We start from the raw sequence: 13,187 nt of genomic DNA on the forward strand, positions 1-13,187 counted from the left end.
GTGGAGGAAAAACTAACCATAAGGAAATGGACTATTTCTTCGTGGGATAGGCTCAGAGAAGAAGGTGAGCCTTCGTGGTGTTGGGAAATCCTTCATGGGATCCCCACCTCTCCAAACTTGACGTACATTCTTGCAAAGGAAGGGAACACGGGAATACATCTTCGTCTCCGCATGCCTCGGTTATTTCTAAACCCGAGTTTATTTTCTCTTGTGATAGCCGCCGTAGAGCTTGAAGTATTTATTATATCTTGCTATCACTTGTTGTTCATATATATATTGTGCCTATCTTGCTTACCTCTATTTTTTTATTGTTGCACTTAGTTGAGCCTAGCATATTTAGGGTTTGTGCTTGTAAAATAAACAGTTTAATTTCGCATTCTTACATGCCAAATCTGTAAGAGTTTTTAAATCGCGTATTCACCCCCTCTAGGCGACATCTCGTCCTTTCACTTGAATACGCCTAGTTGGGGTCTACGGTTTGGGGTTTCTGCTAGAGATGAACCCCAAACCGCAAACCCCAAATGTGTGGACGCAGGCCCGAAAAAAATGAGATTTACGGGTCGAATAAAGCCTCCGCAGACAAGCCATCCCAAAATTAGACACCAAAAACGCATCTTTTGGAATATTCCTTTCTTCTTCCCCGCACCAGCCATCCCTTCGGCCGCCTGTCCCGCTGGCCGCCACTCGCCCCGCCAGCCGCCGCCACCCTGCCCCGCCCCGCGCGCCTGCCCGCCCGCGCTGGCGGGCCGCTCGCGCCCCTCCCATGGCCGCTCGACTCGGCGCCGCCGTTGCTTGCTGTGTGCGCTGCTCGACCCGCCGGTCCTCTGCCTGCCCCGTGTGTCGCTGCTCGCCCACCTCACATCTCGGTCCCGATCTGCCAAAATACAACCCAACCGGCGGCTAATTTCGGCGAGCGTGGTTCGATTTTTGCCCATTTCTGGTTGGATTATGTAGTATTTCGCCGGAATTTTGCCGTACTCCGGCGATTGTACCGGCGAAATATGTTCGCGCAAGGTAATTTTTTCAATCGGCAGGGCGTTGACCGTATGCTGATTGGCCTGCAAAATCGACTCCGAAACTCCAATTATGGAGATGGTGGGCTTATATGCAGGTTGGCCTGCAAAAAATTTACGGGTTTGACCGTTTGCGGTGTCTGATCTGGTCAAAAAAAACATCGAAACTCTCGGAAAGAGATTTGGTGCACATGGGCACCAGTGATCTCGTTTTTTAAAAAAAATAAAAATCATATTTTTGAGTTTCAAAAAATTATGGAAAAAATTCCACGCATAGTCAATGATGTATCCCACAAACGTGCAAAAAATCAATTTCAAATACTTAATATTTTGAGCTACACAAAAATAACAAAATTGTAGATCTGAGTAGTCATTTTCAAATCTCCAAAACATATCAGATTTTGTCATTTTTATCTAGCTCAAAATAAAAAGAATTTCAGATTGGGATTTTGCATGATTGTGTAATGTATCAATGACAGTTTTCAGAATTATTTTCATAATTTTTATAACTTATAGAAATATTTTTAAATTTTTCTTAACATAGCGAGAGCACTGGAGCTCGAGAGCTAAATGTACTTTTCGGAAACTCTCAAACTAACTTGCAAATATCCGGGTTTGACCAATTTAAAGGCTCTGCTGGAGATACTCTTACCGGTTGTTGACTTGCTTGGATTCTGAAGAAAAGACCAATGCTATGACGCAAAGTGAGTAGTACTACCTACCTACATGGTAACGCCTAGCTAGCACTACGAGTAGCAGCCCGTGATCGATCTCCTTCCCTCCCAGCAGAGCCTCAGCGCACCTCCATCGTCCCTTCACCGAGCCACCGAAGCCTGCTTGTCATCGCCAGAAGTGAACTGGAGTGGACAGGACAGCAATAGCTCACAAGCCGTGCTCATCCATGGGTCTAATCCTCTCGTCTCCGAAGGTTTACAAGCCGGCGTCGGAGGTCGACCTCGGCCCTGGCAGCGACGAGCTCTACATCAGTCCCAACGTCAAAGGTTCCTCTCCTGATTTTCATACTATCGCGTTCAGAGCGCTCGCATTTCATGCCAGTGATCAACATTTTTATTTTGCGTTCTTCAGCTCCTCGGGTTGCCGGGCTTCCGGTGAAGATCTTCGCGTGGGTTCTGGAGACGCCCGTCGTCGGCCCCGTCGTGCTCTACTTCCTCAAGAAAGATAATCTCGTCAATAAGGTGATCAAAATTTCTTTAGGTTTTTCCGTTTAAAATCCGCCTATTCTGAATTTCAGTTGGTATTGGTACACTAGCTAGTGAGCACTGAAACTGCGAGGTTCTTGCACATTGTTAGGAGATTTCTTTTTCCAAAACTTCCTGTTCTTCTGATTTTCTTGATTACTGAAGAACGCATCGCTGCAGCTTGTCTCCGACGCCGAGATCCCGGAGCCGCCGTTGTTCACTGCGACACACCCCTTGAAAGGTCAGTTAGTTCTGCCATGATGGATTCTCGTATGCATTCGGGCAGTTCACGGGTTTAACTCGTGCCCATTGGTGTTGCTGCAGACATCCCCGAGCAGAATGTGAACGAAGTGAAGCCCGGCCTGTCGCCGGCAGAGCGCGTCCAGGAGGCCGTCGGCTGCCTCCCTGCCCTCGCCGATCCACTGTCGCCGGGCTTCAAGCGCTGGACGATCCGGGACTTCACCAAGGCCTACGTCTCACGAGAGATCACTCCTGTCATGGTAAGCATTTTTTTCCTTTTTGTTAACCGTACCCAAGATGAGTCCAAACTCTGCTCCATGTCACTCTGTCAGTACAATGTGGAGGAGGTTACAGACTAACTTGCGCTGCACAAGAATGCTGGATGCAGTTCAGATTAAGACATGACCATTAGACCATTGATCGTTGTCTTTTTCTCATTTCTCAGGTGGCGAGGAGGTTTCTGGCTGCGGTGGAGGACTGCTCGGGGCCTGATCTCAACATGGCCATGTTCATCAGCTACAATCCCGAGGACATCATCAGGCAGGCTGAGGAGTCTACCCTCAGATACCAGCAAGGTAAATCCAGGTTGTTAATGTGCAGCTCCTCTAAATTCAGTTAGTATCGGCCACGCCGGCCACCGCCGGACGCCGGTGACAGCGCAGCGATCACCGTGCAATTTAAGCAGCGGTAGGACCATCCCCGACTGAATCGTGGTGCCGCCGCCGTTACCGGTGCGGCGCCTCGCTGTCCCTGCCTTCACCTCCGTGGTCCCGCTCATCGGAGTCTCAATAATTTAGTAGTTGGCCTCATAATAAGGGCAGTACAAAACGGCGAACAGTAGCAGTAACATCGTCCTCGCCATTGCCAGACAAAGAGTAGCCGAACGCTCGATCGTCAGATTCAGCAAAGCTCCAGGCTGACAGGAAACTCGGATGGGGATAGTATGTACGCATCCCATGGTCCTGATTAATCCAGTGAAGGAGCAGAGATCAGCAGCAGTGATCGCTCAGAGAAAATGGGCCTACGGTACGGGTAGTGCCTGGCTCCCTGCTACACTTTATTTTTATATTTTCAGTACGGCGCTCCGTGGAAGAAGGGATCGCTGATCTGTAGAATTCATGGCCCGACCAGATACGGATGCACATCCATTGCTCCCATTTGTTTGGATTAGTTAGAGCATGTTTCCTCGTTTGACAGAAGTGACGAATTGAGCGTTTGGGGGGACATCGTCGCTAGTTATCGTTTTTGGGACGCATCTGTTTTCACTCACATCCCTCAAACAAATTTTTTAAAAAATTAACCGAAAACACTGAAATTCATGGCCCGACCAGACACGGATGCAGATCCATTGCTCCCATTTGTTTGGATTGGTTAGAGCATGTTTCCACTTCTGAAGCGATGGATTGAGCGTTTGTGGATATCATCGCTAGTTGTTTTTGGGACACGTCTGTTCCAGTCTCCTAAATAGAAATTTAAAAAATTTAACCAGAAACACTCGAATTTATTTGAACTCGTTGTCGGTGGTGATCCAGGTGGGATCTGCACACTCATCCGACACCGCGCTGTTGGGTTCTGATCTCGTCGTGCCAGCGTTCCGTCCCTTGGCGTGGGCGGCGGCGGGATGTCGATCCCGTTGGCCGCCATCTTCCACCCACCGCTTCTCGTGAGGTGCATGTTTGCTGGCATAGGTACCGTGCCACGTACAACGCTCATGCCTCTGCAACGATGAGGCTGCCACGTTCGAATCCGTTGGAGGTAAGAATGCTCCGGCGGCCAATTTAGGATTGGAGGTGGGCGCGATCTAGGGAACGACAAGGTAGGGGAGTGGCGCGAAGATTCGCCTTTTATACATCGGTGGCAGGCGAGACCGGTAGGGCGCAATAACACCGCCGCGCAGGGCCACGCGGCCATGTGCGACAAGATGTTTCGCTGCGTCACCCGGAGAAAATGTCCCTGTGTGACGGGAATGGGCTCGGGACACAGGACACCATATTAAACCGCGCCGGATGAAAAAAAATCTTGTAACGCGCGGCTGGGAGCGGCTAAATGTCGGCGCTCCAAAATTCTTTTGGGAATCGGAAGATGTTCTTATGCAAATGCAAAGAAAAATGAGTAGAAAATGGTATGCGTGTGTCTGATATGTTGGGGTTTTCGGTTGCATATGCTTGTACAGGGACGCCTCTGTCTGCCATGGACGGGGTGTTGGTGGCAGTGAAGGACGAGATCGACTGCATGCCCTACCAAACAACCGGTAAACAAAACCGACAATGAAACAAGATACTGCACAGCTACTGTAATTTCGCATTTAACAAGTTGTACGTTATGGACAACAGGGGGCACGAGGTGGCTGGGGAAGGCGAGGCCGTGCGTCGCGGACGCGGCGTGCGTGGCGCAGCTGCGGGCCTGCGGCGCCGTCCTGGCCGGCAAGACCAACATGCACGAGCTCGGCGCCGGCACCAGCGGCATCAACCCGCACCACGGCTCCACCAGGAACCCGTACAACACAGGCAGGGTGTCCGGGGGCTCGTCGGGCGGGTCCGCCGCCGCAGTCTGCGCCGGACTCTGCCCCGTCGCCCTCGGCGCCGACGGAGGCGGTACGTATACGAAATCAACAATAATTTCGATGATCTGGTCGCAGTGCAAGCAATGCTGAAGCAATCCTGGTGTTTGATCGACCAGGATCCGTTCGGATGCCGGCCGCGCTCTGCGGAGTCGTCGGCTTCAAGCCCACCGTCGGGCGGCTCGCCAACTCCGGGTTCGTCGCCAATAATATAGTACCTCTTGATCCCGCACCTTCATGAAACCGAAATGCTTGCTTGCTGTATTTTCTGTTGCAAACGATTGATCGAGTGACACTATAGCACACTGTTGTTTAACCCAGGCTTCTGCCGCTGAACTGGACGGTCGGCATGCCGGGGATCTTGGCGGCCTCGGTCGAGGACGCGCTCGTCGCGTCAGTGCCACCCCCTAGATTCTATATGATCTTACTTCTCCACCAGCATCTAGTCTCACCTTGTGAATTATCTCTCAGGTATGCGGCCATGGTTGACCAGTCTAGGCCAAGCCACTCCCAGGTAATTTTGGTATGCAGGTTCAGATTTCGTTGCAGGTTAGCTGAAACTGACATTTCCAGCGGACTCATTTCCAGCCTCAGCTGAATCTGCCGTTGCTGACATCCACCCATTCCATGCCGAACATCAGGCTAGCAAGATCCGCAAAGGTGAGCTTCCGAATCACAAAGACGGTGCTTCTTCCACGATGCCAAGCCTGGTAGAACAATGTAGCTAACGTTTTAAACACAGTGGTTCGACGACTGCTCGGAGGACATCAGAAGCTGCTGCGACAAGGCTCTTCAGATCCTGCGCGCGCAGTACGGCTGGGAGGTAATAAGAGAGCAAAGGCTAAAAGTGATCTATCCACTGTGCACTGTTAATTCCTGTGATTCTGAACGAAGTGTCACAGTTCTGACTGAAAGTAAAAAAAAAATGAAACTGAAACTTTCTTTGGTGCAAGACTCTGGAGGTGACCATCCCTGAGGTGGAGGAGATGCGGCTTGCGCACTACGTGACCATGGGCTCCGAGTGCTCGGCCTCGGTGGCCAAATACGTCGAGAAGCTGTGAGTAGTTCGAGCTGGTTAATTTATTTCTCCCACGTTATTGCAGTTTTGATACAGAATATGGATGAATTTATGCTTGTAGGAACAAGTCCGAGATCGGGTGGGATGTAAGGATCGCGCTGAGCGCCTACGGGTCGTTCAGCAGCAAGGCTTACCTCAACTCACAGAGGATTCGGTGAGTCCCTGGTCATATACCACATTCAGATAACCAGATTTTACTGTCCGATACCCAGACTTGGAGATGTGTCTGCAGGAGTCGTCAGATGTACTTCCACCAGAAGATCTTCGAGATGGCCGACGCGATCATCACGCCCATGACCGGGTGGGTAACCCCTTATGTTTATACTATCATTAAAGCAAAAGCAAACAAGTGGTGGAGATTCAGCAATTTTAAGTTAGAGCTTTTAACGGTTATGATTTTCAATTTTAATCCATATCAAGTCGTTAAATTCCTACATCCATATTGAGCATATATAGAATATATTTTCTTAAGGACGACCAGTTCCCGGTCAATCTAGAACTGACTTAGTTCTCGGTCACACAATTTTTGTGCAATTAGAAAAAAAATGTGCAATTCTCACTATGCAAACCTGAAGTCCTAGAGTTTACCTAGAACTAACTTAATTACCAGTCAACCTAGAACTAGCAACTTTTTTTTCTTAATATCAGGTTTTTGTAAGAACTCCATATAGGGTCCATAAATAGCTGATTTTCAAAGTAATACTTCATGGAAGTTTCTTTGCTAGATTGATCTAACCTTAAATTGAACAAAATAAACTTTATAAGTTTAATATTGCATTTGGTACCATGCAATACCTATCAAAGGTGTAAAATTTGAAAGTAAGAATATAAGTTGGTAAAAACATCATGGACGATATGACAAGATAACAAAAGCTATGAAGCGAGTGGGTGATTTGAAAAGGTTTACATGTGTACACATCAATGAAATATACTACCTCCATCCCAAAGCTTAAGGTTTTTATTATTTATAGAAAGTCAAACTATGTCAAGTTTGACCAAGTTTTTACCAAAAAATATTATCATCCAAAATACATAATCAATATCATTAGATAGATAATTAAATATATTTTCATATGGTATCTATAAAATATCATATTTGTTGATAGATTCTTCTAAAAGTTTTGGTCAAACTTTACTTGGTTTGACTTTTCAAATAAAATATAAGCATAAGCTTTGGGATGGAGGTAGTATTGTGTTAGATGGGCAAGAGATGGAGGAAATTAGAGTAAGATACTTTCACATGTGGAACCATCTGGAATAGTGTAATTGGACTACTACAAATATCAAGGATGTGGATAGATAATATGAGGTTTATTCGGACCCACTAAATATTTTTATTTGCCTTTTTGGCACAAGATTGCTCAAAAGAATATTAACCACGCATGTGAGGAATGTGTACTTTAGCGTCTAACTAACTGCCAATGAAACACATAAGTGAGATACGGTTAGAGAAGATTAAACAAGAGCAATAGATTAAAAAAAAATATGATATAGATGTATTTATATTTAGCTTTCCGTACAACATTGTTTTAAAAATAAAGCAAATATTTGTTTTATTTGCATTTTAACCTCTAACTAGCTATCAATAAACCACATAAGTGAGCGATAATTGGAGAAGAGTAAACATGATGAATAAATAAAGCTAGAGTGATATGATATAAACACATTTGTATTATTTTCATTCGAAACGTGTTTTGAGTTCAAATTTTCACATCCAATAGAGTACTATAATAATTAAGTAAAAAATACAATATAATTTCCTTTATGATTAAAGTTGTGAATAAATAGGTGGAAAACTTTACACACAATCCATATATACTTATGTTTAGAAATATGTAGATTTACAAGTAACATTATTAAAGTTTTATGTATGATGGAATTTTATCAAGATACAATCATGGTTTCATACAATCATCATTTTTATTGTATAAAAAATAATGGTCAAATTAAGTTGTTCATTACCAAACCGTTTAACACAAACAAAAAAAAAATAATACGAAAAAAACCTAACATGGCAAATACGCATGTCATCATCCTAGTTCTAATAAATTGCCTCATCTTCTACCCTCTTACTATTTGTCCTTGTGATCAATGGAAATCTTCCCACCATTCACATTGCGATTTTTACTAGCCCAGATTAAAGAAAAACCCATGTTTATAATTGGTACATTTCCGGTACAGTGTGACCGCGTACACACTGCAGGATGACGCGTTGAACACCGGAGAACTGGACTACATAAACGCAGGTAATGAATATGGCAAATTTCGTCATCTCCACTTTCCCTTTTTGATATATGGAAATTTATATACTACTGCAAGAATCGAATATTACCAACAGTTATATACTTACTACCTCATGGATCTTTTAAATCCAAATTAGCCGCACTCGCAAGGTACTCCATCGCAGGGAACTTCCTCGGCTTGCCTGCCATCACCGTAACGGTACACATCATTGATGGACTCAACTTATTATCATTGTTACCTCATTGGTACAAGCTTAAGCGGTTGAACACGAAGTGACACGAAATAATTTTGCCAAATTTATAGGCAGGGTACGACAGGGATGGCCTCCCAGTGGGGCTCCAATTCATCGGGCGGCCATGGTCGGAGGCGACGATGCTACACTTAGCCTATGCGATGCAGGTCAACATGATATGACGTAACCAATTTGCATTATTAGATACTATAATACATAATGTTTTCTCAACGGTGTGGTTTTGGGTTTTATTTCTCTATGCAGGAAGCATGCTCGAAGAACTCCAGGAAGCCCATGGTACACTATGATTTCCTCAAGACGAAAGAGTAGGTTCAACTGGTACCACGACTAGAACGGCGACGGGAGTAAATAGAGCATAGAGGTTGATTGGATGCAAAGAGCTCCGAACATTAGTTTGCAAGTTTTTCATTATCATTTGCCTTTTTTTAGGAGATATCAGATTTCGTATGATCGTGTCGGGAAGGCAAAGAAATTATCAGTCATGTGAGGTGATGTCTACGGGAGCTTCTATTCTTGTAGACAGTGTTGGGCCTCCAAGAGCAGAGGTTTGTAGAACAGCAGCAAGTTTCCCTTAAGTGGATCACCCAAGGTTTATCGATCTCAGGGAGGAAGAGGTCAAAGATATCCCTCTCATGCAACCCTGCAACCACAAAGCAAGAAGTCTCTTGTATCCCCAACACACCTAATAGGTGCACTAGTTCGGCGAAGAGATAGTGAAATACAGGTGGTATGAATAAGTAGTAGCAACGGCACCAGAAAAGTGCTTTGCCCAGGACAGTAAACAAGTAGTAGTAACGCAGCAGTAGTAACGCAGCAGGTAGCAACGCAAGTAAAACGAGTAAACAAGCAGCGATAGCGATATTTAGGAACAAGGCCTAGGGATTAGACTTTCACTAGTGGACACTCTCAACATTGATCACATAACAGAATAGATAAATGCATACTCTACACTCTTGTTGGATGATGAACACATTGTGTAGGATTACACGAACCCTCAATGCCGGAGTTAACAAGCTCCACAATAATGCTCATATTTTAGTAACCTTTAGTGTAAGATAGATCAAAAGACTAAACCAAGTACTAACATAGCATGCACACTGTCACCTTCATGCATATGTAGGAGGAATAGATCACATCAATATTATCATAGCAATAGTTAACTTCGCAATCTACAAGAGATCATGATCATAGCATAAACCAAGTACTAACACGGTGCACACATTGTCACCTTTGCACACGTGCAGGAGGAATAAAACTACTTTAATAACATTGCTAGAGTAGCACATAGATAAATTGTGATACAAACACATTGCAATCATAAAGAGATATAAATAAGCACCTCACTATGCCATTCAACGAGTGAATAAGTATTCCGTGAAATATAGCCTAAGAGACCCACACGGTGCACACACTTGTCACCTTTACACACGTAGGACAAGGAGTCTCCGGAGATCACATAAGTAAAACTCACTTGACTAGCATAATGACATCTAGATTACAAGCATCATCATATGAATCTCAATCATGTAAGGCAGCTCATGAGATTATTGTATTGAAGTACATAGGAGAGAGATGAACCACATAGCTACCGGTACAGCCCCGAGCCTTGATGGAGAACTACTCCCTCCTCATGGGAGCAGCAGCGGTGATGAAGATGGCGGTGGAGATGGCAGCGGTGTCGATGGAGAAGCCTTCCGGGGCACTTCCCCGCTCCGGCAGGGTGCCGGAACGGAGACTCTGTCCCCCGGATCTTGGCTTCGCGATGGCGGCGGCTGCGGAAGGTTTTCCGTATCGTGGTTCTTCGCATCGGGGTTTTCGCGACGGAGGCTTTATATAGGCGAAGAGGCGGCGCAGGAGGGTCGAAGGGGTGGCCACACCATATGGCGGCGCGGCCAGGGGCCCGGGCCGCGCCGGCCTATGGTCCGGGGGCCCAGTGCCCCCTCCGGTCCTTCCGGGTGTTCTGGATGCTTCCGGTGAAAATAGGAACCTGGGTCTTGATTTCGTCCAATTCCGAGAATATTTCGTTACTAGGATTTCGAAACCAAAAACAGCGTAAAACGGGAACTGGCACTTCGGCATCTTGTTAATAGGTTAGTTCCGAGAAAATGCACGAATATGACATAAAGTATGCATAAAACATGTAGGTATCATCAATAATATGGCATAGAACATAAGAAATTATCGATACGTCGGAGACGTATCAAGCATCCCCAAGCTTAGTTCTCGCTCGTCCCGAGCAGGTAAAACGATAACAAAGATAATTTCTGAAGTGATATGCCATCATAACTTTGATCATACTATTTGTAAACATATGTAGTGAATGCAGCGATCAAAACAATGGTAATGTCATGAGTAAACAAGTGAATCATAAAGCAAAGACTTTTCATGAATAGTATTTCAAGACAGGCATCAATAAGTCTTGCATAAGAGTTAACTCATAAAGCAATAATTTAAAGTAAAGATATTGAAGCAACACAATGGAAGATAAAGTTTCAGCAATTGCTTTCAACTTGTAACATGTATATCTCAATGATAGTTTGTCAACATAGAGTAATATAACAAGTGCAATATGCAAGTATGTAGGAATCAATGCATAGTTCACACAAGTGTTTGCTTCATTAGGTGGAGAGAGATAGGTGAACTGACTCAACATAAAAGTAAAAAAGAATGGTCCTTCAAAGAGGAAAGCATCGATTGCTATATTTGTGCTAGAGCTTTGGTTTTTGAAAACATAAAGAGAGCATAAAAGTAAAGTTTTGAGAGGTGTTTGTTGTTGTCAACGAATGGTAGTGGGCACTCTAACTACCTCATCAACCAGACTTTCAAGAGCGGCTCCCATGAAGGACGTTATCTCTACCGGCAAAGGTAGATCATCCCTCTTCTCTTTTGTTTACACATGTACTTTAGTTTAGTTTTTCTTTATTTATGGATGACACTCCTCCCAACCTTTTGCTTACACAAGCCATGGCTAACCGAATCCTCGGGTGACAAGGGATTAACTTATCAATGTCTATGGATTGTAGGCTAGGGTTTAGTTAGAAGTAGAGGGCAAGTAGATCTCGAAGGTTTCAGCCGAAAAGTACTCGACGAATATGAAAACTAGGGTTTGCAGACAATGATTCGATGATCCCCTCGTCCCTCGACTCCCCCTTTATATAAGAGGTGGAGCCGAGGGTTTCGTTTTGTACAAGTTACGTAGTCCGGGACGGTTTCTAACTCATCCCGCCGGATTACAAATAACACTTCCTATTACAACTCTATCTTTTCCTTAAGTACATCTTGGGCTTCCGAATCTTCTTATTCTTCGGGTAGTGGGCCTTCAATAAACCCCGGGTACTATATTCGGCAGGCCCATTTGGGATGCCTATGTCGGTAGCCCCCGAGATTTTGCTTGAATCATAGAGTCAGGGAAAATCTCCACTGTTTATTTTTACTCGAAAGCTCTAACTTTTATACTTCTTCTCATAAAATTCTATATTGTACAGGGATATTGGTAGTTGGGGCTAGTTCATCCGACTGGATCGGTACTAGTTAACTGCTCTAGTGGCAATCCGCAAAACCTACTTCAAAATCACGTCCCCGGACATGATCTCGGGATACTCGGTGTAAACTTCGACGAGTGCCGCTTAAGGTCTTACCATTCCGTCGAGTCCCGGTAAAATTTATCGAGTACCTAACGCGTCCGTTAGGATTTTTCTTCGTATCCGTTGATACGGATAAAAGTAGCAGTAGCGCAGTCTTCGGCGATGCCACGCCCAGCGAGAATAGATCTGGGGTCTTACCTTCGCAAATTTGCGGCATTCGTGAAATTGATCGCAACTTTGGCGTTACGAGAATATATTGTCGAGTGCTTTTCCGGCTGTTGGAATGGCACATTTTATCGAGTCAAATATGACTTATATTAATCTCCCGATGGGAGTATATGTAGAGTTAATTATAACTCGAAATATACTCTCTTGTCGTTCTATCTTTCTTTTTCTTTTTTCCTTTTTATATTTCATCGGGCACGCGAACAGCGTTCCCGATGGGAGTAGCCCCCGAGGCTACAGCCAAGAACTTGTGCTTGGTTGTAGGCTCAACATTTTAGTCCACCTTGTCGCTATATTGCCAGTATCTCCCGATAATCTTTCTCTTCTTCTCTCTTTTCTCTTTTTTTTTTTTTATCTATCGGGTGCGCGAACAGCGCTCCCGATGGGAGTAGCCCCCGAGGCTACAACCAAGAACTTGTGCTTGGTTGTAGGCTCCCACAATTTCTATATTTGCCATAGTCGAAACTTTAGTTTTTTCAAAGTAGCCCCCGAGCATTTGGGCAAAAACTTGTTTCTGACCAAAGGCTCCCGAAGTATGCAAATAACTCATCCTGTCGCCATTCTCCTTTTATTTTTCTTGTCGACATATTTTCCCTTGGCAAATTTTCTTCAACTCTATTGATGGTCGAGTTTGTTCTGCCTTGTGGGTCCATCGTTCCCACCACGTTGACACGTCGTGCAAGTGGGGGACACACGTCCTCCGCTTTTTCTGGCGCACGTACGGTAACGCCTATCTCTGTAAAAATACTTGTTTGCCCTTGTATCTAGAAGATCTATTCTCACCACACGAT

The 13,187-nt window shown here is 44.9% G+C and overlaps 1 protein-coding gene across 1 annotated transcript; it reads left to right on the plus strand.

Annotated features, from left to right (window-relative positions):
- Window positions 1-1,914: 1,914 nt before the first annotated feature.
- Window positions 1,915-8,896, plus strand: LOC124699715 (fatty acid amide hydrolase-like). Its single transcript, XM_047231972.1, has 19 exons — window positions 1,915-2,014; window positions 2,100-2,209; window positions 2,393-2,453; window positions 2,537-2,712; window positions 2,898-3,027; window positions 4,626-4,703; window positions 4,786-5,046; window positions 5,132-5,207; window positions 5,334-5,405; window positions 5,484-5,526; window positions 5,601-5,672; window positions 5,755-5,835; window positions 5,966-6,069; window positions 6,152-6,244; window positions 6,323-6,391; window positions 8,272-8,336; window positions 8,471-8,532; window positions 8,638-8,733; window positions 8,831-8,896. The coding sequence occupies exons 1-19, from the start codon at window positions 1,915-1,917 to the stop codon at window positions 8,894-8,896; spliced, it is 1,815 nt and encodes a 604-aa protein (XP_047087928.1).
- Window positions 8,897-13,187: the final 4,291 nt, after the last annotated feature.

Source organism: Lolium rigidum, chromosome 3 (assembly GCF_022539505.1).
Source record: "Lolium rigidum isolate FL_2022 chromosome 3, APGP_CSIRO_Lrig_0.1, whole genome shotgun sequence".
NCBI lineage: Eukaryota > Viridiplantae > Streptophyta > Magnoliopsida > Poales > Poaceae > Lolium > Lolium rigidum.